The sequence below is a fragment of the Phalaenopsis equestris genome, unplaced genomic scaffold (assembly GCF_001263595.1).
Source record: "Phalaenopsis equestris unplaced genomic scaffold, ASM126359v1 Scaffold000002, whole genome shotgun sequence".
In the NCBI taxonomy this organism is placed as follows: Eukaryota; Viridiplantae; Streptophyta; class Magnoliopsida; order Asparagales; family Orchidaceae; genus Phalaenopsis; species Phalaenopsis equestris.
In genome coordinates, this window is record NW_018164444.1 from 24,723,619 (window position 1) to 24,750,633 (window position 27,015).

General features: G+C 33.6%; 2 protein-coding genes across 2 annotated transcripts; both read left to right on the forward strand.

Moving 5' to 3' along the window:
• The first annotated feature begins 1,006 nt into the window (after nt 1-1,006).
• LOC110036204 (mannan endo-1,4-beta-mannosidase 6-like) lies at nt 1,007-3,933 on the forward strand. Its single transcript, XM_020740631.1, has 5 exons — nt 1,007-1,015; nt 1,103-1,297; nt 2,468-2,590; nt 2,668-2,879; nt 3,354-3,933. Exons 1-5 carry the CDS (start codon nt 1,007-1,009, stop codon nt 3,793-3,795), a joined length of 981 nt encoding a protein of 326 aa, XP_020596290.1. The 3' UTR covers nt 3,796-3,933.
• Nucleotides 3,934-6,407: 2,474 nt separating this feature from the next.
• On the forward strand, nt 6,408-25,103 carry LOC110035857 (acyl-coenzyme A thioesterase 13). Its single transcript, XM_020740174.1, has 3 exons — nt 6,408-6,678; nt 6,756-6,899; nt 24,768-25,103. The coding sequence occupies exons 1-3, from the start codon at nt 6,499-6,501 to the stop codon at nt 24,909-24,911; spliced, it is 468 nt and encodes a 155-aa protein (XP_020595833.1). The 5' UTR covers nt 6,408-6,498; the 3' UTR covers nt 24,912-25,103.
• Nucleotides 25,104-27,015: the final 1,912 nt, after the last annotated feature.

Here is a 27,015-nt window from a genome sequence, read left to right on the forward strand (position 1 = left end):
GGTGGCGGCTTTAGCGTAAGACCCTCGGGTCGGGGTTCAATCTCATGTGACGCGGGGTTCTCGAATTTTCAGCATACTGAGCGGGGTCCCAGACCTGACGGGAGCCCGACCAAAGAGGTTGATAGGCGGTTTTCGACCATCGATCAATTCTATCTGCACATGCATTACCTAAATGCATGAATAAGGTCTCTCTCTATATTATGTAATGTAATGACTATGTATGTATCTAAGTATGTGTGTATGTATGTATCTATGTATGTATGTATATATACATAGATACATACATACACACATACATACATAGATACATACATAGATACATGTATGTATGTATGTATGTATGTATGTATGTATGTATATATACATACATACATAGATACATACATACATACATACATACATACATACATACATACATACATATCTGTGTGTATGTGTTTGCCGCCAGTCGTGGCTTGTTGGTAGAGGCAACCTCATTGAAGCTCTTAAGTTCCTCATTGTTTGCGGGCAGCGAGGGCGGTCCTCGAATAGTTAGACACATAAGGGTGGTTGGGGGCTCGTATAATAACCTCCGACCATTCTTTAAGAAAAAAAAGTTTTGAGATATGTTTTCATAATTCTATTTATAGCAATACTGCTAATTCCTCTAAAACAAATGCATAAGATAGTCTGATACTTGTTTAAGATAGACTATCACAATAAATTTACTTATGATTACGTGTTACATTAAATGATTTGATCGTATTAAAATGAATAACATAAATTTTCTAACCATGTTTAATTTAGTTTTTATATATTGATTACTATAAAAATATGTTGAATACAATAAATTATATAATAATGTTTGCATGTGCATGCTACTAATGAAGTTCACCTCTTTATGGTATTAAATATGTACGCTAAGATACTCATGCACTTCATTTTAAGCAAATTGCTGTTTAGTTTTGATTCAACGGATCAAATACATTAAAACTGTAATTTTTATTTATTTACTTGAGTTTCATTAATGTTTTCTGTATTAATTGTGTGTTATGATTATAGATTAAATATAATAATTTCTTAGGCGATTTCTAATTAACTTTTTGGTTAATCACTTATTAAGGCGCTTGATTATGTGGTGAGTGAGGCAAAGGCGCATAATATCAGATTAATACTGTCATTAGCAAATAATTGGGATGCATATGGTGGAAAGTCTCAATATGTGAAGTGGGGAAAGGCAGCAGGTTTAAATCTTACTTCTGATGATGATTTCTTCATTGATCCAACTGTGAAAGGTTACTATAAAGCTCATGTAAAGGTAAATAATGTTAGAGTTTCATGGCATTTCATATTTATTTAGCATAATTTTTTATTTACTTAAACAAAATAAACTTTTTTATAATTATTAGTCCAAAAACAATTTGAATCTTCTCACATAAACTAAAATAAACAGCTTGGAATTTACATTGTGAGAGGTTTCTAATTAATTTATGTAAAGAATATGACTTTTATGAGAAATACACTAAAATTTATATTGCACTTTTAATAAAAAAATCAATGACTTAAATTTTTTTCAGATTAAAATTTGGGGTATTTTCAGACTTATATATCTAGCGCCTAAATTTTAATATTAATCTATTTATATTTTATTTTGGAGTCATAATCACATCATAACATATGTCTGAAGACTGAGGGCCTATTTGGGGCAGCTTATAAGTGCGGGCGGCGTTTTCAAAACGCCACCATACTGTTTGGTTTGCGCGTTTCGCCAGCTTATTTAAAACTGTGTTTGAGTTTTTACACTAAACACAGACCACGGAGCTGCCCACGGACCGCACTTCAGGATAATCAGCTTGTCCTGAAACACAAAAGCTGGCTGCCCACGGGCCGCGTTTCAGGATAATCAGCTTGTCCTGAAACACAAAAGCTGCCCCAAACGCACCCTGAAAATATGTATTTCACTTTAAGAAGTTACTATTAATAATATTTTTAATGTGATGTTAAAATTTTGGAGGATTTATATACATATACACAATTCTAAGGTATTTATCCTTCTAGCACCTAATTTTTTTTTATATTTACATGCATGGCACTCATATTTTCAACATCACATAAAAAAATATCACTATTAATAATTTTGTAAAAGTGAAATACCCAATTTCATGCAATGATTTATGACTCTAAACATATAAAAGAAAATTGAAAAGCTTTCTTTCTAGTGTTAGATATGTAATTACATAAGAATTGTGGACTCTTTATGTAAATCCCCATAAGAAATAGCTATTACATATATTAGTAAATATCAAAGTTTCAGTGTTAGAAATATAAATATATAAAACCTATGTAGTACGTATGCATACTGAGTTAATTAGATAACAAATAAATTTTTCTATTGTTTACTTGCTACAATTAATGCTACGACACCCAAATGAAGAGTGTAAGATTAGATAACAAATATCTTTAATTAATGATTTGTCTAAGTGATCAGGCAGTTCTCAATAGAGTAAACACATTTACGAACATCACATACAAAGAAGACTCAACAATATTTGCTTGGGAATTAATGAACGAACCTCGCTGCCTTGCTGATCCTTCAGGCAACAACCTGCAGGTAACTATCTCAAGCTTCAAAGTTGTTCTGTTTAACTCGCCATCCAACATCAGTTACTGATCATGAACCATTTTCAGTCATGGATTGAAGAAATGGCATTCCACGTAAAGTCAATGGACCCGAAGCATCTGGTCGAGATCGGGCTCGAAGGCTTCTATGGATCCTCAACACCTAATCGCTTTCAGTTCAATCCCAACACCTTTGCCAGTCAGGTCGGCACCGATTTCATAAGGAACCATCAAACTTTAGGCATCGACTTTGCGACAGCCCACATCTATCCAGATGCTTGGTATGATAAGTGATAACATAAGAAAGAATTTCTTGTTATGCGGGGCCAAAATTGACCTGACATGTCAACTCGACTTGAACTTGACTCAAAAATTTGGGTTCAAGTTGACTAGCACCATTTTTTGGTCGGCTTGGGTTAGGACTTTTAACTCATATAATTTTTCATGTCAGATTCTGGTTGGCCGTTAAACCCAAATTTGACCCGAAATTGACCCACTAACGTGAAATTAACTCACAGTTGACTTGACAATCGGAATTTGATCCGAGATTGACCTGAAATTGACCCAAATTTGACTTGAAATCAACTCAAATAGTTGCATGAGGTTGAACTTTCTAACCAGTTTAATATTCAGGTGGGTTTGGGTCACAGTTTCAGGTCAGGTCAATTTTGGGTCAGAACTAAACTCGAACTGTGAACCCGACTTGACGCCCATGCTACTAGCTATAGATTAATAATTTCTCTTTATTGATACAGGATATCGAATTCAATCTCTGACTCGCACCTCCAATTCACCAAGTCTTGGATGCAGAGCCACATTGATGATGCAGAGAATGTGCTTGGAATGCCGGTGTTGTTCACGGAGTTTGGAGTGTCGGCAAAAGACAAGAACTTCAGTGTCAGTTTCAGAGATCAGTTCATTGATATGATTTATAAGAACATTCTGAACTCTACAAAGATTGGTGGGAGTGGAGGAGGAAGTCTTCTATGGCAGCTGTTCCCAGAAGGAATGGATTATATGGATGATGGCTATGCAATGGTGCTCACAAAATCTACATCTACATCAAATATTATATCCCTGCAGTCAAAAAGGATACAAATGTTCAATTCAAAGTGTTCATGGAGGTGCCACTGGGGTTGCAAAAGGAAGAGGAGATCCGTGGATTTCATGTTTCATTCTAAGCATAACCAACTTTGATGAAATGTTTGAATGGGTAGTTATTGAGTGCAATAATCATTTCATTTAAGCATTGTTGATATTACATTATGATATGCAAATATAGAAATGAATATCTTATATTGTATGGAGTACATGATTATTTTCTATGCACTCATATTTTCGTGACCATGGTACGTGTTTATGAAGGCTATTTAGATGGAGATGTTGGTACAGAGGACTGGTGCTCGGTGCTTTGTCTTCAAGTGAGAGATTGTTACGATGTGTGTGGAGCAAAAGCATTCCAAGCAGTTTTAGGCGCCAACCATGGACTCTTAAGAGCTCCATAAGAGTGAGCACTGCTCTTATTCCTAAGAGATCGGTGCCTAGGCACCGGTCTATTGGCGCCTGGGCGCCCATTTCTGTGCGCTAATCACAGTGCAGTTAATACAAAAAAAGGTTCTATGCCAATTTTTTAAGCGGGTTTCAAATTGCTTGTTGTTTCTTTCTTTTGAATTCTTTGAGGAGCATCCCAGTGAAAGTGAGGAGTATCGAAGAGGTGGATTTTGATGATCCGATGCGATTTTTGCATCTGATTGAAGAGAGAAGATTGTTGGTGCAAGTCCTATAAGTTTCTTCGTGTGAGTGTGGAGAAGAAACTTCTGTGAGTCATTTATAAAACCCTCTGAATTACATACTGAAATTTGTGGTGGTATGGTTCTGTGGTTTTTTCCCGTTTTTAGGTTTTTCTACGTAAAATTCCTTCGTGCTTTTCTAGCTACTTTGATTGTCCATTCTTTAATTTTTGTTCTGATTTTCTCAAATCCTATGATCCTATTCTGTGGTGAAATTAAAAGGAGACTCTTTCGGAGTAGTTTCCTTAACAATTAATAATTCAAAAAACACCCGAGTACGAAGAACAAAATCTTATATGAAGAATAATTTATTTCTCCTTTGAGGAATATAAGAATGAACAAACCCTGTCCAAAATGTCAAATTAAGTAAATTCAAGATTGATATATACTCCTGATTTTTAAAGTACCTGTTACAACTGAAAAAAAAAAATTACAATAACAATGAGTTTCAATGATTTAGAAAAATCTAAGAAATATTTTGGTGATAGTAGTTTAAACACTGATTGTCCTAATCCCACTCTTTTTTTTTTACAATAATGTGTAATTAAAGTTTTGGTGCGCCAGAATATTCACGGCGATAGAGTTATAATTTACGTTTTTGCGATGCACAATGTTCCAACACACACACAAATAATTTGAAAGTAGTAGGAGGAGATACCAAGATTTTTTAAGTGGAAAACACGTAAAGGGAAAAAAACTACAGGGCTAGCATAGATAAAATATTCCATTATAAATATGTAATTACAAAAGATGCACCTTTTTCCCACAACTAGGAGAATAGGATTATAACTTTACACCAAATAATAGGTTGGATTTTATGAGTCCATTTCTTGAAAATTAATGGTCTACCAATAATTAATTATAGGCCTCCCTCCAAAATAATTCCTAGATCCTTAAGTTATGTTAAACTTGAAAGGAAAAAAAAAAAAAAAAAACTCAATAGGAGAGACAAGATCAATCATACATTCGAGTTTTCATTATTTATTTATGAAACCCTAGAAGCATCACTTACGAAGTGCATAGCCATCAAAGCCAAACTCAAAAGCTTGAAGTCTTCTCTTTCTTCATTTGAGAATAACACATTATCTATCAGAATTGTGATATAAAAGAGATTGAAACCAGTTATACCATGCCAATAAAAGAGACGATCCCTTTCCAATTCAATAAAAGAGGACGACCAAGAATAGAGCAATTGGAGGTGAAGAGGAAGCACAAAACACAATTGGATTCACTTTCCCTTCCATCGCAAGAAAATGAAATAGTGAACAAGAAAGCTAGGGATCCATAGAGGAATAAAAAGAGGAAGGAAGCCATGGACAACAAAATACTCTAGCCATTTTCATAAAATTTGGTTCTAGAAGTATTTTAGTGAATATTTTTAGTGTTTGCCTTTGTAGCAACTTCAAGCAAAAGGGGTTTAAAATATCACTTGTATGAATTTTAGCAACAATTTTGACAAAATCAATTTTGTAGATAATCATTAAAAATATATATTTATTTTGGGAGAATTTGAAAAATGGTTGAAACAGATGACTAGGGGTGTAAACGAACCGAACACGAGCGAGTCTGGGCTTGGCTTGTGTTCGGCTCGTTTATATTTCAAGCTCAAAAATTGTGTTCGTATTCGGCTCTTTTGCTTAGCAAGCCGAACACGAGCCGTTCACGAACAAATAGAAGTTTTTAGTAGTTTTGACAACCTTAATCACGTAGTTATAAGATGTTAAGGATTGGAGCAAGATTTAAAATATCATTTGAATCTAATTTAATAATTTTTATTATATTTTCTTTATTAATACTTTTAATTGATTATAAATCTTTGTAGTCTTGTAGTCAATTAAATTTTTTAAAAATACTACTCATCAAAGATATATATATAATTGATTAGTAGTATTTCGAGTCAAAACGAACCAAATACGAACCAAATACGAACAACAAAAAATTATTCGTGTGGTTAATATTTGGTTCGTTAACCCCTTCTTAAAGAGCCTGTTCGCGAACAACTAACCGTTTTGACAATGTTTCGCCCCATTTGTTTTATATTTATGTCGAATATAATGCAGCTAACGTCGTTAGCATAACCTTCTCTTCTCCTCCAATTGATCGGAGACTTATGGATTTTCCGGCTGTGAGGCGATCGCTGGAGGCCGCTGCGGTGGAGATTCTCCCCACGCCGTTGATCGACTCTCTGCCCTCTAAATTTTACGATGCGTTTATCCTCCACGGGCTCAGCGTCGACCTCATCGAGCCTGGTCGACTCCTCTGTTCCATGAGTATCCCTCCACGCTTGCTCGTAAAGTCCTAAGCTCCTTCTCCTCTGTTTTTCGTCCTCCCCTTTTATCTTTGCCCATATGTTTTGGTCTCTCGCAGAACACCGGAAAGTTCTTGCACGGTGGCGCCGCCATTTCGTTGATTGATGCTGTTGGCTCCGCTGTTTTCTACACTGTCGGCGCTCGGACGACTGGTTCTCCACTTGAGATCAGCACCGCGTTTTTGGACTCTGCCTTTGTTCATGTAAGCTGTAATTGTTATTGTGATCATTTGTCCATTTTTTGGCGACTCTATGCTTATATTTGCTTGATCCATGGTTCTTGTAATTCAGAACTTTGATGCTTAATTAATTTGGGGTTAGTTAGGGGAAACGAAAGGATTGATGGCCACTGGAAAGGAATCGTGTAAAACGTTAGGTTGTTGGCATTTTGATCGGTTATTACACGTGAAGTTATAGTTTTAGCAAATCTGGCTCTTGTTGTGTAAAATAATCCTGATTTTGGACGAAATGTACCGTTCTTATGTGCTTGTGGGATTCTAAAGTACAATCCAACTTTAAGTGAAAGTACCTTGCTATGGTAAATGTCCAGGATGACCAAGTGAATGTCAGGAAGGTGCAAGGCCATTTAGGAATAAGTAAGTTTCTTTCTAGTTTGGCCACTTTACCCCTTGAAATGTGCATATTGCATTAATCAAGACAAAAGGAGTACAAGAAGTTACAAAAATGGGTCTAAAGCGTCAAAATATGGGCTAGGTCAAAATCAACAAAAAGAAAACGAAAATGTGAGCTATCAACCTTCCTAACAAAAAAATTAGCACTTATGGCTCTTTTTGCGCAAGTATGCGCAACTATAATTTTCTTTTTATTTATATTTTGAAATAAAATCTGTTTGAACGAGGTCAAGCAAGAGAGATTCTCCATATCTTGTGGTTGCTGTCTCCAAGTACTAGAGTCCAAGTGAAGCAATAATTTTTGGTTGTCCCTTTCAATAATGGTGCTCTTGACGTCATACATCCTCGGTTCCACATGATATTTATGTGTTGAGATTGTCATAAGCTCGACCTAAGCACCGTCCCAATGTTCAATAGACTCTCCGGCCGCAAGGATAAGATCACCATTTTCATCTCTAATTGCAATGCCAATGCCACCCTTGTGAGATGGGAGAAGAGCCCCTTCCACATTTGCTCATGCTAGACTTGAATTTTTTTTTTCCTGGTAGTTGCTGCTATTGCTTAGATGCATGCTTTATGATGTTGATTTATTGTTTGCTTTTTTACTTTTATGCAGTGTGCACATATTTTACTGCTTGGAATTCTCATAGTGTGATAGAAATGGAATTCCTAAGGTTTGAGTATTTTTTTTTCAGCATCGAGATAAGTCTCCACTGAGAGAAGAAAACTACAAATGATTCAAGAGACCCAACCTGAGTGAATCGAATAAGGAGCTATAGTAAGCTTTTATTTGTGTAGAACAATACAAATGAATCTATGTGGAGATTTATACAAAAAGTTAAGTTTTGTAGATGTAGATCGAGGAATGCTATTTTTGAACAATATGATGGATTCAGATTAAATGCTTTAATTAAAAATGGAAAACAGGATTGTACTTCCTTGGGCAGTGAATCTAAGATAATAGAAAAATTGAGGATGGCTCAACATTAGGCTGGACTGGATGTTTAGGAGATGCGATTTGGATGCCAAATTAGTTTAAAATAGTTTTATCTTGTATTTTATCTATCTAATCTTGAAGCAGTGATGTTAATTGCAGAAAGATATGCACGTTCTTTAAATGTGATATGGAATATGGAGATAAGGTTACACATGGCCTTGCAATGAAGCAAACTTGCTCATTAAAGCACAATCAAAGCGGCATAGCAGGCATTTTGCTGTTTCTCTATAAAGAGTACAAAACACAAACTCTGCTTTTAATGTTCAGTTTAATAAGAAGATTAATAATCTATCAGTTGATATTATGTGCTACTCATCTTGTCGCATGTGTGCCCTATTACTAACTAGTGGTTAATAATTTTTCATGTCAATGGTACATTTAAACCAACTTAGATTATTTTATAATTTTAATTTTCATGCTAGTTGTCAAATAATATAAGGCCACATACTTGTGATATTTGTGCTTCAATTAACCGAAATCCATACTTCATTTTTTCTTTGCACATTAAAGCAAAAAAAAAACTCTGCTTAACATTACTTATTGAGTTGAAAATTTTGTTATAAATATACTAACCGCTTTTATAATTTAGGGATTGTACTGAAAGAGAGGAAGAGAAATTTGTCATAAGTGGTTCATGTTAGCCTGCACAAACCCAAGAGAAGGGGATTGAACTTATTAATAAAAAACTGAGTGTTTTTGTACAAAATAATTATGAGATTTTAACTCAAATTTTTTGAGAAAATATAGTTTTTAAAACCATGAGGAACAAGTATGATATTAAAGGATTTTAAAATCAAACTCATAATATAAAATTTTTTATTTAAACACACAGAAGACATACAAACACATTGAATTTTTACATGGTTCGACTAGATATTTTATAAACTTTGGCGGAGATAAAAAATTTCATCTTTAATTCCCATAACCAAATTTCTTATGGTAAATATACAGTAAAAGCTCTTGATAATTGTTTAAAAAAAATAAAAAAATGCCTCTGATACAAACATTTAAAACGAAATACAACTTTTGATACAATTATTTAAAATCAAATACAAGAAAAGCCCTTGATTCAAAAAATTACTTGGTATAAAAAACACCTAGATATCAAGCTTTAGGTTACAAACGTGAAAACCCCTAGGAATGAAATGATGAATGCTTAAGAATTTTTCTTTGAAAACTCCTCAATTGTTTTTTAACTTGGATTCTACTTTTCATTTTCTCATTACATGTTTATTTTGCTTTTGGTGTGATATTTAAATTCCTCATTAACCTTTTAGCTTATATACTAAAACACATGAAAAAAATTTTAAATGGCTAATCCCTAAATCAAGTTCCAACAACTAAGAAAAATTTCAAAAAGAATATCAATGGCTAATTCTCATTTCAACATGAGATAAAATTGGAAACAACTAATGTTTTAGAAATTCCTAATTTTATTTTAATCAAAATTAGGTTGCATAACATATGAAGTTCAATGTAAAGAATCTAATGAAATAGGAATGAAGTTGAAATTCAACAAGTATAAAATAGTTTATTAATTAATACTATTTTTAACATATTTTTTGAAATTTTAAATATATTAAATAAGCTAACACAATAATGTTAAGTAAAAATAAATACTCTTTAAGCTTAATTTTTTTTATAATGTAAACTTGCTATTTTCTAGTAAATATAATTAAGTGTGTTTAACTTATTTTGGCAACTTTAATGCTATGTAGGAACTATAATAAATTATGTAAAGTGGCTATCATGAGAGACTGTTAATTGAAGAAAAATGTCATTATTCAAATTATGCTTGGTATCTTTAACTACGTGATTAATAATTATCATATTAAGCATACTTAAATAAATTTAATATATAGAATGTGTTGTGTCATCAACGAATTTTTGACAATAAGCAAAAATCTTGATGCATTTTCTTATAAGAGTTCTTCCAATTCAAATTCATGATCATCCAAGCTTTGATTTCATCAAATTTATAATCAAACTGAGCGTCTTGATAAAACGAACACAACGACTCTAAAGTTGATTCAATCTGGGTCCAATCAAATCCATATCAAGCTGTTGAAGCATGATAGAAGGCTTTAGACCATCAATTAAAATGAATTCTAAACTTAACATATTTGTAGTTGAATCAAGCGTTCGATGAGAGGAACCCAACAAGTCTAAGATCACTTAATTCCGAGGCTATTAAGGTACCTAAATCATTAAAAAATCACCTATGATCAAGAGCGATCAACATGGACCGTTCGATCTGGTGGTTAGAGAATTTGTGTCGAAAGATCAAAATCCCCTCCTCAAAAAGCCATAAATAGGTCCCTAATCTCACTCAGAGGTGGAGAAGAGAAGAAGTAAAGTTCTATAGCCTGTTCTGGAGAGAAGGCCCGACGAGTAACTACCGACCTCTGAAGCCGACAACCATTATAGACCACCGGCCTCCGTAGTTGCTTGTCATTGACGACCGCTACTTGTCGTCGCCACATGCTGCCACTAACCACCAACGACCGACGATTCATGCTTGCAACATTGTAGCTTGATTGCACTTGTTTTTGAATTTCTTAACACTTATACTTTTTCTGTTATATAAAGACAAATATAGTTTTCAATGTAAGATTGTAATCCTATTTTCCTTATCGTGAGAGAGAGACATACTCACTTACAAATATATAGTGGATTACTTCGACTGGGTCCTATCGTGAGAGAGAGACATACTCATGTACTTACAAATATATAGTGGATTACTTCGACTGGGTCAACCCCCATGGTTTTTTCACTTTCTAGGGTTTTTTTATATAAAAAACTTGGTATCTCATCCCGCTACTTTTCTTTTTGTGTGGGTTGAATTTTTATACAACACCAAGACATTAAATTATCATTCTATTGTCATAAATTTTTTGGCATTCAACATAATGAAATATAGAATCCGTTAAACTTGTTATCATGTATGGATTATTATTATTATAAAGATTAGCTAATTTTCATGTGTAATCATGAAATAAAATAATATTAAACATATTTTAAAGATATTATTAAGAAAAAAATACTGAAATTGATAAAAAATCAACCAAATTAAAAGCCCAAAAAAGTCTGCAATAGTTATATCTTTGAAAATAAGTTTTTAATATTTTTTAATTCAGTTTATCATGTTTTCATCATTAGTGAGTATTGATAATGATCAACTTAATCCAATACAATGAAATTTACTAAGATGCCTACAATATGGCTTAGACCATTGGGATTTTCACTTGTTAAAATCTTTCACATGAGTTATTTATTTGATAACGGTTAAAGCATGCTTAATGAACATCAATCCCATCTCGATCATATATGGTTGTTTCTAAATGATGAGCATGCGAGCATACTAAGAAATGTGGCTTTAGAAACCTATTTCTGCCTTTTATTAAATGAAGGCTTGTTTGAAAACGAGTTGAATTGAATTTATTTTTATTATGTCCATGATTCATTTAATATTTTAGCAAGTTTGAGATGAGTTTGACATGGCTTGAGTTTTGAGATAATGTTCATTATTTATTTTGTCCATCAAGTTTAAGCTTTAAACAATCTTTAATTAAGCCCTAATCAAATGCATGGTATTAGTAACTTGAACAATACTCGTCATTGAACAACTATATATTTCTGGAAGCTAATAAAAAAATACATAATCACTATGTATTATTTTTATCCTTTTTTTTTATTTGATGAAAAATAAGATTAAAAAAATTACTTAACTATTTGATTAACTTGAAATTTATCATATTTGAATCTCTATTAATATTACCTGCTTTTTAAATGGACAGGGGATGAGAATGGTATTAGGCAAAGCAATGAGTCATTAAACATGTCATTGTTTCACCATTAAATTAGTATTATATTAAAATCTTTGCTAGTTTCTCACAACACAAAATGCATTTTCATGATCATAAATAAATGAGGGCATCAATATTTAAGCTTGTATATTAATATGTTTGAGGTTTTAAAAGTTTATTTAAACAAGTTTAGTTATTTAATAAACTAATATAATGAGCTTCAAATAAATGAGTATCCAGCTGTTTTTTAAACATATTAGTTGACTTACATCCTTAGTAATGGAGACCCTTTAATTGATCTTGTAAAGAGAATCATGGTAAGTGGAATAGTATATTTATTGTTGCCATGCCCATGATATTAATTGAAGCCTTTTAGCCAGTTTGTGTATAGTCGAAGGTTTGCATTTGTACAAAACCACATTTACACATTTTGGAAACCGTTTATGTTATTGCAATTCTTGGTTTGTACCAAAGCGGAAGTAAAATGTATGCTGGTTTTGTGGAGGAAACCAATTATATTAAGAAATAATGATAGGATTATTAAGTGATACTTCGTTATTGCAAGTTTATTTTTCTTGGACTTACTATACATAAATTGGTGTTGTGGATATGGGAATTACTTGTACCTTAATCTAGTTGTGTAAAATATAAAATAGTTTTTGGTTAGATGTAATAAGTTAATATTATGTAGGCTTAAAAGCCATTTTATAAAATAGTAAATAGGTGAAATTGTATGGTTTTGAGTTAGGGAAACAAAGATCTCACTTACAATCGATATAAATATGGCATATATGAGAGTGTTAATATGGTTTGTTGTAAAGCTAGAAAGGATAAATGTCAAAATTGTCTTATGTATCATGTTATCACATAATCAATTTCTATCTATTGTGTTTGCTACATCTATAACTTGTTGATACTTAACTAGCAATTTAGCTTAAGTATCACAGACTAATTTTTCTAAAGCTAACCATGCACCCTTAGCACACCACTGTTGCTCTAAGTCTACATAACGTCCATATTTCTAGGCTAGAATGTTAAGAATTCAAGAGAAGAAGAACTCTAGAAAGAGAAAATAAGGACGTATAATACTTTGGGAAACTTTAAAGGGTTAAGAACTATTCTGTTTTCTTTTTTTTTTTAATGGATTTACCTAGATATGCTTGGATACTGTAATAGTTTTACAAATGAGATGGTGACTTAGATTTATAGGCTTTACTATCTTTATAGACAAATTATATTATAATATAATATTCATATATGTAGAGAGAAGATTGTGTATGACTCCTTAATATCCAAAATATTTTGAAGAAATTTAGAGATTTTCAAATTATCTATGAAGATCTAAAAAGATTCTATAGAATTTCAGAAATTTATGGAGTATTCTTGTAGTTCCAAGCTTTTCATGTTCTCTTGGGGCCTTTTGGATGCGTCAAGCCTATTTAAGAATCTTCTAGAATCATCTTGAAGATAGCTTTTTTTTAAGATGATTCTGGAAGATCATCTTGATTGTAGTCACCTTAACATGCCCAATGAAGCGTGTTTAGCCTCCTCGATCATTGATGGAGCATGATATTCTTCTTTAACTAGGCCCGTGATGCCCTTATTGCAATATCTTGTTCTTGGAGAGCCATCTATTATCTTTAGACTTCAAATCCGCTAAAAAATTTTGTAGCTCTTTACACTTGATCCCTTTCACCAAAGGATTAGGGAATTGCAGTTTCACCTCTTGGTTCAATCCATCAGCTGACATGCTTGCCTCTATTGGTGGTAGATCATCGAGTAGCTTCGTAGGAAAAACATTCCTGAACTCGAGAATTGCTGCTTGTCCTTTCAACAAGTCCTCCCAAGACTTTAGCCTCTCATCATTAACCCACCAAGTGAAGTTTTCCTTCAGACTGTGTTCCTTGAATTGCAAAGTCAGCTACATCTTTGACCTTTGCTTTGTGTTCCTATTTATGGGCACAATGGAAGACTTATCATCCTCCATAATACAAAAAGATGTTGGTGAAGGGCACAGGAAACAACTGAGCTTGTTTCAAGAAGTCTAATCCCAGAATGACTTGTTAGTCATCCCTTAAAATAAGTGAGAAATACATCATCTTGAACCATGTTCCTATTTTGGTGTTTACCCCTTAAGCTGTGCCTTGAATATGTTGAGTTCTAGTGTTGACCGCATTGATGGATCATCATTCACCATTTGACTTGATTCCCAACCTCAATGCCTTTTTGAAGGAGATAAAACTATGAGACGCACTAGTGGCTATCATGGTTGTGGTCTCCATATCTTCAGTGATTTTGATAAGAGTTGTCCTTTGGCTCAGGCTTAAGGGTGATCTATATCGTTTTGAACATTTATATTGACCCCATGTGAGTAGCTTTTTCACCTTCTTCGATTTCCATCTCCCAATGATGGCTTGCGAGGAGCGAGCTCAAAGCTTGCTTTTGTGCGTTGTTCTTTGCTCAATAAGATCTTCAGCATGGAAAGCAGTCAGCACGAATTTCTCCCTGACCATTACTATACTTTGGCTTACTTCTGTCCTTACTCTTGGTTAAGTATTGGCATGGCTTGTCTTTGCATTTGCTCATGTCTCCCCTCAATTGGCTTGGCCACTTTTGTCCTTGGCATTGTGTATGGATTACTTGGTGTAATCAATCAAGCCTTCCACCAGGACTATGGCAGCAGAAATATCTTGTGCTCTACATCGCCTTAGCTTCATCTTTGCCCAAGGCTGAAGTCCATCTAAGTAGTTCAAGAGTACTTCCTTTTCAGATAGATTGGGGATTTTGTGAACTTGACTTGTGAAATCCATGATGTATTTGTGAATCAAACTTGATTGCTTGAGCCTTCACAAACGAGCTGGAGTTTTACCTCAGGATTCTCATATTTGAACTAACTTTTAAGATCTTTTTTGAAGTTTCCAAATGTAGACTGAGTACATACTCTTCTTAACATCTCTCCGCCTTCATCTCCACCATAAAATGGCTATGTCAGTGAGATAGAGGGCAGTAAATTGGATATTGGCATCCTCATCCGCTATGCCATGGCCCAATGTATTGCTCTAGTGCCCACAAAAAGTTGTTGACTTTTAAAGTGTTGCGGGCACCACAATAACTTTTTGGTTTTGGTACCCCAATATGTGCTAAAAATATTACATCAGGACTCCTAACGTAGAGCTACGTTTGGAGTCCACCCATCTGCAGACACGTGGCTTCAAGAAAACGCGTGCGCTTTCCTGTGATCCGGCCTGGTAACACAGAAGAATATTTCTTCCGTGTTATTCCACGTCAGGTGTTATTGTGGTGGTATTGATGTGTTATTGTGTTATTATAACACCGAGAATATTCTCAAAACACAATAACACATGAATATCACCACAATCAAACCTGAATAATGCGGAATAACACGGGAGGAATATTCCCCCATGTTACCGGGCCGGATCAAAGGAAAGCGCGCGCGTTTTCTTGAAGCCACGTGTCCGCATATGAGTGGACTCCAAACGTCGCTCTATGTTAGGCGTTTTTTCAATATGTGTAGCCTCAATGATGCAACAAATCACGTCACCAATACATGCTTGAATTGTGCTTATGTCCTAATATATATTCTATATGAGCGCAAGCATTCTAGTCATCTCAGCATCATGAGCTTGATCATCCTATTAAGCTCTTCATTACGGTCATCACACTCTTCTAGTTGGAGCAGTATGCCTCTTATCACAGAATGGATACGGGAATCTTCCTACTCTATGCCATTCACTTGTTCGTCTAGATCTTCCATCTAGGCATCAATGTCATTCACAACCTCCTCTACGTTAGATAGGTGTGAATCAAAGTTATAGATCACATTCTTGTGCTTTGATTGGGAATTTGATGTGACAGGATTATGTTGCCGCTCACGATACCGGCGTTGATGTGATTTCTCCATGTTGGTGGTCTCAGACCCAAGCACTTGATCTTTGAATTTCTTTGCCATGGCTAAATTAAGGCTTTGATATCAATTAAGATGAGCTAACTCTCATCAAGCTAATTGTGCAGGCATAGCACATCTCCTTAGCATTAAATTAGTCTAATTTCCATGTCGCCCGGCTAGAACACTAAGAACTTAAGAGAAGAAAATTAAACTTAAGGGAAAATTAAAATGTATTACACTTTGGAGAACTTTATAAAACTAAGAACTCTTGAGTTTATCTTGAATTCAATTTGCTTAGATATGCTTGGATTTTTGGTTTGCTTACAAATGCAGTAGTGGCTCTTATTTATAGCCCTCTACGTCTCCTATAGAGGTTTTTTGATTATAATGTAATATTTACATGTGTAGAATTCTAAAAGATTATATTACTTCTAAATATCCATAATATTCTACAGAGATTTGGTTGTTCAAATAGTATTCAAAAGATTAGAGAATTTTGGCTGTTTATTAAATATTCTTGTAACATCCAAAGTTTTTCAGGGTCTTCTAGGGCCTTCCAGATGAATCTAGGCTTGTGTAGAATCTTCTGGAATATTTCTAGAATATTGTGGAGATGATTTTGGAGGATCCTTTTGATCGTACTTGTCTCAATTTCCCAGAAAGTCTGTTCAACTTTTTTGATCATTGGTAGGGCATGAAATAAGCGTTTTTCCTACATTTAGATAGCAATGATTATAATGGCTAGAAGAAATAAGAAAATAAATGTCATCAATTATCTTTTTCCTTCTCGGTTACACCATATTGTTTACATACAACAACAAAGAAATGATTCTTTTAAAGATTTTTATTTCATGCGTGGTTTGAAACTGTAAATGATAGATTTGTTTCCATTAAAACCATAGCATGCATATGGAATGTGGGATAAGCGACAACTAATAAAAGATTCTGTATAAAAGGTTGAAGTAATTCGGCCATGCATAATGTGAAGTGAAATATAAACTAATACTTTGGTGATAGGGTTAATTTGAAAGAAGAGGAAAGAAATTGGATCAGCCAAACATAATGTCTAGAAAGTTGGTAAAAATATTTTAAGTAATTTATAGTGAAATGTAACAAGAATGAATGCTACAAAGGAATCATAAAGCCGACCTCAAATAATTGAAATATAATGAAGATTATGCTGATTCTTGGTATGTTTCAAACTAATATGTTTCCTTTAGTAGTTGGTGGACCAACTTTATAGGTATTTAATGAAATTAGGGAAGCTATCTTCTGTCCAACATTATAACCGATTTGGCTTGAACTTACTATACGTACTTGAAAATTGTTTAATATATTTTGCTGTGCTATTATGAATGGTTCAATTAATTCTTAAGTTACACAACATTGTATTTTGATCATCTATGATGGAAATAGTATTACCATGTCCTAGATATGTCTTCATTGAATTTGACTATATTCAACACAAGCATAGTTCTTGGAACCTCAACTTGAATTAATATTTTTGATATGGTCATTTTGTAAGCCTGGGAAACAATTTAAATAACATAACTTAAACTAAATTGGCTTAGACCGATTGCATTTAGTGGTCTGTTTTGGGCAATGGAACTCTATGGGGCCATATCTGACCAAAGTTTTATGTTATGATCTCATCAAATTAAAGTTTGGGAATCGGTTAGAAACTTTAGTCTAATTCTCATTATAGTCGAGCTTAGGAAAATGTTCAAATTCCATCATTTATTTTTCGCTATTGATGTTAAAGGTGAGTTGGATTATCATATTTTTTGTCCATGCTTGGTGAGTCCTGGTGAAGCAGTAATATTTTGCTCACCTCTTATGCAAAAGAAAATACTAATATGATTTCCTTATTTTAGGCACTATGGAATGATATGGGCTTGAGATGCATATTAATATTAAATTACTTAGTTTTTGATGATGGTAATGATGTGAATATAAGAAAAAGAAATAGGGGGATTCACTTATTCCACAGAATTATTATGTATTTATACATTTAACTGCTAACTTCTATAATATTGATACCGGAGGTAATTCAAACCACTATAGAAAAATCAAATCTTAGTAGTGAAAGTAAATAGACTGTTACAACTAAATGATCTTGAATTAGAAGTACAACAACAAACACAAACAAATTGAACTATAGCATATCACAAGAGTGGTGACCGTTGGAAGAGGTTAGGAGTTAGCCGTGGGTGCAACTAAGAAGGGGAAGGGGATTGCTAGTCAGCGACAGGGAGAAGGTTGTGGGTTTTGGACTGTGGTGGGGAGGTTGTAGGTGGCTGGGATGGCGAGGTGGCAGGGAATTGGTTTGGCTAGGTTAAAAGAACAACTAGAATGCAAGGGGAGGGGCTTTCAGGAGGCTGGGACAGCGATTAGGTGGCAGGGAACTAGTCCAGGAAGGTTGAGAAAGCAGCTAGGATGCGGTGGAAGGGATTCCGGGAGGCTTGGACAATGGATAAGTTGCAGGAGAGGGGTTGGTTGGGTGCTGGAAGGTGGCGGTGAGAGATGGCGGCAAAGTGAGAGGAAGCTAGGTGGTGGGTGGCTGCAAGAAAACAACGAAGATGTTTTTCGGGTGGCTGCAGCAAATACAGTGACGGCGGCGGCGGCGGAGGGAAGGTTGTGAAGGAGTGGAAAGGTCGAGGATAATCGCCACCTCGAATGAGATACAACTAGAGCTCCAATCATCATCGAATACAATCTTAGAATGAAAAACCTGGATGTCGACTGTTGTTCTGACAGAAAAAAAAACTCATCCTAAACTCTAACAAAAACAAATATGTAATAAGAGGGTAAGTAACTAGGAGTGACCCAGGAGGATCTGCCAACTCCTTAAAAGGAAGTAAATTGGACCGATTCGGTACAGGTAAGCACACGAGATATGCGTCTTTGGTCGTGAAAAGTTCCACGTACTGGACGTAGTTCTATGTTTTCCTGGGCCTTGGACACCCACATCAATCTTTCAGGGGGGAACTTTAAACTCATTCATCGAAGCTTATGTTTGTACATTGACAATGACGAAGCTTCTGTAACCTCCCGGGATTGAAGAATCTTCAAGTGCGCCGCTAGAAGCATCTTGATTCCACTGTCGGCTGCACCATCCCCCAAAACACTCGAGTTTTCTCTAATTGCAAGTAGCCATCCGTGTTGGTCCAACCATATGAGGGTACATTGCTAAATTGAAATGAAACTGGGTGCTAAGTGTGCCCTTTAGAGTCCCCAAGTTGGCTCATCCCTATCTGATGTGAGAACAATCTGAACTCCCCCTAACGACGGTGGCCATGGTGATAAGGTATCAATCATGATATCCTGAATTGCTCTCTGTACTGATTGCTTCATGTCTGTAATCAATGCCTCTGCTTCACTATTCTCTGTCATCATCGAAATTAATTCTACTGGCAGTTCTCTAATGGCAAGGGCGGCTTTAATCTTGGACTCTGCAAAAGGTAGAAGGACTATGTGTTTGACATCCTTGGTGAAGGAGTAAGTATTTCTGAATTTGTCATGCTGAGTTCGACACTCAAACTGCCATAGTCTCCCCATGAAAGGTGACAGGCATCCATGGGCACCATGTTTTACCAAACTTGATCCTGTGGCTGGTTTCCAATCGAAAACTCCATGCGATACCTTCTATCAATACTGACCATGTTCTTCTTTCTCAATCATGGCAGGGAGTATGGCTAGGAGTGTCTCTGAGTTGTGAGACTCAACTTGTCCGTCATCCGTTTGGATGCCACATTCTTACTGCTCTCTCCTTCAATGCTGAGAGTGTATACATTTTACTTCACAGTGCAATGAGTGTAGAATCTATTGTGATGATGCCACTGTTGATCCCTCGTAGCCTCAATCTGTAGGACTCATCGAACGACGACCTTCTTGCCCTCATCCGGTGGAAGATGGTACTCACCTTTTTTTAGTTGCCTCTTGTCGATCATCATGCGGCTGGGTGCGGTTTAATTTAGCGTAATATAGTGTTTAGAAATTATGTATTTTAATTTAAAGAAAATGGGGTCAAACTGATCTCATTGATTCCTATAATTTGAATAATCGAGCTAACCACGAGTAATATACCACCCCGAAAGGTAATACACTACTTGATAATAAGCTTAATTAAATAAACTATAGAAATAAATAACTTCCGTTTAATCTACAAGTTTGCATGATGACCGACAAATTCTCCTATTCGATATGGGAGTCAAATAAGGTTTATTTTAAGTCTGGGTTCTTTTAAGTTCTCTATAATGACAAACCCTTATAGTTAATTACATCTTAAGCAATGTATCACTTAAGAAAACTCTCGATAAAAATTAGTAATCTTTTGTCTTCACGAATTCAAAAGGAATGGTTTTCAACGAACATGATTGTGAAATTTTCAATAGGGATTGGTTCAAATATGAAAGATTTTGTTTTAAGAATCAAAGAAAGAAAAGTAGGGGAGATTAAAGATCCATAATAGGTTCTTGGTAATCCCCCAAAGTATCCTAATATTTGGCTCAATTTAAGATAATATTAATTTAACTCTTGTCAATTATTAATTAGGGCTTAGATTTGTGTAATGATGGTCTACACAAAAAGCCTAGAAAGATATGAGGTTTTACGTCGAATAACTACTTCAGAATCCTAAAACAAGTTAGGACATGCTGCATATCGGGACTATGCAGGAGCCTAAAAAAAGAGAGGTTTTATGTCATAAAAGACAACATCAGAATTCTAAGGATTGTTATTTAAACTAAAGAAACTGCCCACGAGTCTGCTCCAAGTTCCATACTGAAGTGTCTTCGAGTCTTCGGGTCTTCTGATCTTATTATTAAAAATTTTATTTGTTTCGATAATTTTACAGTGAATTAATTGAAGGGTGGTGGAGGTATAGTTCAAACCTAGGCCAAGGCTAAGTTCACTTAAGCTAAGTAGTTCCCTAGTGTTATGATTTCTAGGTTCTTCCTAATCTAAGCAACTTTTATTCCTTCGTTATGTCCTTAACACATGTATTCTATATTTGATAAAAACAGTAAAAAATACATGCATTGAGATACACAAAACAATAAATAAAGCTTACACAAAACAATAAATAGAGCTAATAAAGAAATAAAGTTTTGTCAAATTTTTATTAAATTTTAATTATTTAATTAGTAGTAACTCAATCAAGATGTCTATGGCTCCGTCGTCCTGGGTTGCCGGATGCCCTAGTTTACTTAGTCCGAAAGGTGGTTTCCCACTAGGACCGGAAGATTCTTGTCAACATCCACAAAATGCATCGTCCAAGGAATCTTCGTAAACTAGAAAAAAATTGTTTTACCTAAAGATTAGGGTTGGATTAGGGTTAACTAACCAAAGGCTTAGGTTAACTAATCCTATTGATTTAAGGTTATTTTGTTGTTTACATCTTGTTGTCGGATTTTAAGTGTTTTATTTTAGTTATTTTTGTTCACTTGTTATTACTTATGTGAAGTTGACGACTTCGAAACTGACTTAACCTCAAAGCCATGCTTTAAAGTTTTGTTGCATTTGTTTTGGTTTAAGTTTAAGTATTTTAATATATGTTATGTAAATTTTACCCCTCCCAATGTGTTTTATTTTATTTCTTAATTGATGTTCAAGTTGAGGGGTTTAGGTTTAACTTAGGTTTAAGGTTATACCTAAAATGTTCTCCTGTGTTCAACCTATGGGTTAGGTTCTTAACCTAAGGTTTAGGGTAGGATTAGCTTAAGGCTAAGCTATGATTTAAGTTTATTTAGCCTAAAGATCAGGGTTGGATTAGGGTTAACTAACTATTGACCTCAATTTTGGATAAAGGTTCACTAATTCTATTGGTTTAGGGTTAACTAAATTAGGGTTTAGGTTAACTAATCCTATTGCTTTAGGACTAACTAACCTAGGTTTAGGTTAGCTAATTCTATTGGTTTAGGGTTAACTAACCTAAGGTTTAGGCTTAGCTAATCCTATTGGTTTAGGGTTAACTAACATAAGGTTTCGGTTAACTGATTCTATTAGTTTAGGGTTAGCTAACCTAAGGTTTATGTTAACTGATCCTATTGAATTAGGGTTAACTACCTTAAAGTTTGGGTTAACTAATCCTAATTATTTAAGGTTAACTAACCTTAGGTTTAGGTTAATTAATCCTATTGGTTTAAGGTTAACTAACCTAAGGTTTAGGCTTAGCTAATCCTATGAATTATGGTTAACTAACTTAAGGTTTGGGTTAACTAATCCTATTGGTTCAGGGTTAACTAACCTAAGGTTTAGGTTAATTAATCTATTGGTTTAAGGTTAACTAACCTAGGTTTAGACTTAGCTAATCTTATGAATTATGGTTAACTAATCCTATTAGTTTAGGGTTAACTAACCTAAGGTTTAAGGTTTAGCTAATCCTATTGGTTTAGGGTTAACTAACCTAAGTTTTAGGCTAACTAATCCTATTGGTTTATGGTTAACTAACTTAGGGTTTAGGTTAACTAATCATATTAGTTTAGAGTTAACTAACATAATGTTTAGGCTAACTAATCCTATTAGTTTAGGGTTAATTAACCTAAGGTTTGGGTTAACTAATCCTATCGATTTAGGGTTAATTAACCTAGGGTTTAGGTTAACTAATCCTAGTGGTTTAGGTTAGCTAATTCTATTGGTTTTAGGGCTAACTAACCTAGGGTTTAGGCTAACTAATTCTATTGGTTTAGGGTTAACTAACCTAAGTTTTATGTTAATTAATCTTAGTGGTTAGGATCACTAATCCTAATGGTTTAGGTTAAGGCTGACCTAAGATTAAGGTTTAGTTTAGGATGAACCTAATATGGATGTTAAACTAAGTTATAGTTCATGTTGACTAACCCTAATCTTCAAGAAGTTCAGTCTGAATTAATTGATAGAATGACTTAAATCTCAAGTTTAAAATAGTCAAACTGCTCAAGTTTAAAATGCTCCAACAATTCAAATTGGAATCCACTAAATTTTAAGTTTACTCAGACGAGACTCGGTCTAAAGACTGGCTGGCCTAAAGCCCTAAATGACTAAAATTGGATTTAATGGGTGATTGACTCAATCCTTGTGTTGGAACCAGGTCTGTAATCAGGTTGAACACGATCTAAAGAGAGTTGGCTAGGTTGGACTTAGATTGAGCTTGAGTTAGGTAAATTTAGCCTAAATTAAACCTGAACCCTAATTAACGTGTTTTAATTATAAAAATTATTTTAAATATGATTTTAAAATTTTTAAATCACTTTTTATGGTCAAACGTTCAATCAGAGAGAGTTATACAATTTTTATAATTTTTATAATTTTTAGTTTACATAAATATGTCATTTTGTTCAAAAATCAAAATACAAATATAGAGACATTAAAATGTTTTGGAAAAATTTGAGAAGCTCTCCCCAAAGCCATTTAATATATCTGCCAAATTTCATATTTTTCTTATTTATATTTTAATTTTTATAATTTAAATACTCCCGAACTTCAAAAATTAATTTAAAAATATTTGGTTGATGGAAAATTATCATTTTAGTTTTGAAAAATTCTCCTCATTTTTCTGAGTTCATAGTATCCTTTGGTTTATATTTTGGAGTTTTCTACAAAAAATTATGTAATTATCTAATATGCAATTTAGTTTAAAAAAAATTATTAAAAAATATTATTTTATACATGCCTATTATTAATAACTATATGAAGGTGTAAACTTTATATATTCATGTAATCATTTATATATTTAGTTATCAAATGGTTAGTAATTTTTATTTTAAAATTTGAATCATTAGTTTAATTGAGAATAGTAGAAATTATATATTTATATTAATAATTTATAACACATGATGCATTCATGTTATGTTATGTCCTATTTTTAACAATTATATTTTATCATCATGTCTATGTGATAATGTTCACATATATCCTTTCTAATAACTATATTTATATTTAAGATATTAAACATATTTTATTCTATATCAAAACATTAGCAAATCAACTAAAAATAAAAACATAAAGTTATCCCATCCGTCTCCTTTGATGTTTGAGTTATTTATGCATATTTTTTAGGTTATTTGCTTAAAAAATACAGAATAACAAGGTTGTGAAACTTGAAATGCGTCTAAACTAGAAATTTTATTATTTTATCAAACATAGTTTATCTAATAATTACCATTTTAAACCATCTTAATGAGAACAAATTTATTAAGTAAAATATATATTTTCCTTAGTGTCCCCGTTCGCTAAGGTGAACACGAAGCGTTATGCCTGGCACCTTAGGCTCTGGGTAAACTTATGACCTTGTGGATGTTTGGTGCTTTTGACAACGCTAGATTTGATTTGTTGTAACATGCAAATGTCTTCTTCCAATTGCCATTAATACTTATGCTAATGAGAAGTTTAGTGAAAAATAATAATAACGTAATATGTTGTAATAAGTGGCGTAATTGCTTATAGTTTATTGCAATGTTTTTACCACATGATATATTCTGTAAAATATGTGTGTTCCTGTCTGAGGGGGTCCCCTGACAATATTAAACATATATTCCAATTCAAGTTAAAATATAATCTATTTTTGAACTATGATAGTTAATAAACTGCAAGGGAAACTTCACATATGACCTTTCTAAAACTGATATCTAGAATATATAGACCCAACTCTGCCATAACTTTTGTTCAATCTTTTCTTCTGCTCATTTTATTCTGCACCAATTACAGTCTGTCCTGTAGATTTTTCATTACATCCATTAATGGTTCTTCAGGAAGAAATTGAGATAGAAGCTAAGGTTCTAAGAACCGGAAAAGCCATTGGGGTAGCTAACATAGACCTTCGGAAAAAGAAGAATGGGAAGCTACTGGTACAGGCGCGATATACCAAGTACCTTGCTCCAGATAGCAAAATATGATGAGATTGGTCAGTATCAAAGCATCCTCTCCCCGCTGCAGATGTTAATTTGCTTTTACAGAGCTGTGCAAACTTGTTTTGGAAATCAGTTATGCCTCATTGTATTTGAATGACAAATTATTCTGGATCTGCTCTTGCTAGATATTAAAAGAGGTCGTTGCACTGTTTATAGCATTTTTAAATAAAAGAAATGCAACACAATTCTTGTGCATTTACATATCTAATACCTAGTCTTTAATATTTATTTATCTAGTATATTATTATCATAATTACATCAAAATATGTGTATGAAAAGATGCATTTAATTATATGAAATTTGATATGATATTATTTTTTATATGATGTTAAAGATTTTGGTGTTATTAGTAAATTTCAAATTTTAGATGTATGTGTGTAAATCAATAAGTTGGTATTCATAATTTTGATAGAGAAACAGAAAGAAGAAACTCTGGCCAAGCAACATAAAATCAGCATAATTAGCCTACCAGCCAGGAATGAAACAAATTTTTAACATTTTGCCAATTCTGATTCCATTTCCACCACCTAATTTCATATTTTTTTATATGAAAAATGATTCTATTTATAGTTTGGCAGTGTTAATAGATTTATGTGTATCTGTTATTCCTCTCCTACTAATTATTGTAAAGCGCTGCACACACGATTAAGATATGGAGCTTTTTAGCTAGATAGTGTCCATTAAATTAACTTTGTGTTAAGTATTGAAGTAATGAAGAGAGAGATGACTTCCAAGAACAGTTTTCCTAAGGAACCACTTAGAATAGGAATAACCAGAATGCAAGTGAGATTGCGATTCTCTCTCTACATAGCATAGAAAATTAGTTTAAAAATATTTGTCTTTCTAGCCACAAGATTATCAGTTGTTTTGAGCCCACTCAGACAAGCCATTCAGGTAAATGGAGCATCTAAGCAACAATTCTTCATGAGACATTTAGATTGGTCAAGTTTTTCCCCTGTGAATGACTATTTTAGCTTCTATTTGAGAGAAGCCATTTTTCATATTCAATGGCAGCATCTCTTTATAGGGATAGATCCAATGTAATTAAAGTAATGGGGATTAAGAAGTGCAGGGATATTTGGAAGAGAGAGTTTCCCATAGATATTATCTTATAAATTCTTTTAATTCTCTTGTACTTGCAACTATATTCGATGGCCTCATAATTTTTGACAGAGGAGCATATTATAGGGGGAACAAGGATAGACTTTGCTTCATAAAGGAATTGTTGAAATTTTCTTGTGATCAGTTTTTAACGACGTCAAAATGGTTTCTAGATGACAAGAGCTTAGAAATGGAAACTGGAATGGATCTGGTCCATATGGGACTTGGTGTTAGCAACAATGAAGGTGAGGGATATTTTGAAGGGAATGTGGATGTTATATGATATGGCTATGTTTGAATTATGGTGCTTAGGATTTTTTCTCATTACATATGAATTAAAACTCATTATTATAAATCCTAGAGAATATTTTTGAAGATATGACTAAATCTTTTTTTTTTTTTTCGAGTTATGATATCTTTTATTTTCAGAGATTTTTAAGTGCATGTAATTAAAGTTTTTTACTCTATAAGGTATAAAAAGTGTAGTTATTTTAGATTTTAGTAAAGGATAAGTTATCGGCCATGGTAATGAAAAGCTTTGATTTGACATTCCATAACACTAATAAAAAGAGACATCACAATAATAGTCATATCCTTTACATCCAACTAACATAATGATTGTGCTAACTCTCAAATGTTAGCTTAGAAAAAGTGATGATGCTATTCACATCTCTAACTTTATATGAAGTATGACTTACTCTTATCTCCCTTTTAAAGTTTTATTGATTATTTGATCTATATGTGGTCATGTATAAAGGTGAGTCCTATTATATTATGCACACTATTCTTTCTTGTTTTATTTTTGTTTGAAGTTTTATTATTATCTTAAGGATTAGTATCAGAGCTTGATTTTATAAAGATTTTAGATCAAATCATGATGGTGCTAAGGTCAAAATTAACGAGTTAGATGGCTGATATTTTATATTTAAGAATATGGAAAAAAGAGGACTATCTTTACTAGAGAATGCTCCATCAACTTCTCAAGGGA

Coding starts and splice junctions, on each gene's coding strand:
- LOC110036204 (XM_020740631.1), top strand. Junction 1,298..2,467: donor ACTATAAAGCTCATGTAAAG/GTAAATAATGTT, acceptor CTAAGTGATCAG/GCAGTTCTCAATAGAGTAAA. Junction 2,591..2,667: donor CTTCAGGCAACAACCTGCAG/GTAACTATCTCA, acceptor AACCATTTTCAG/TCATGGATTGAAGAAATGGC.
- LOC110035857 (XM_020740174.1), top strand. CDS start 6,499: ATGGATTTTCCGGCTGTGAGGCGATCGCTGGAGGCCGCTGCGGTGGAG. Junction 6,679..6,755: donor GTATCCCTCCACGCTTGCTC/GTAAAGTCCTAA, acceptor GGTCTCTCGCAG/AACACCGGAAAGTTCTTGCA. Junction 6,900..24,767: donor TGGACTCTGCCTTTGTTCAT/GTAAGCTGTAAT, acceptor ATGGTTCTTCAG/GAAGAAATTGAGATAGAAGC.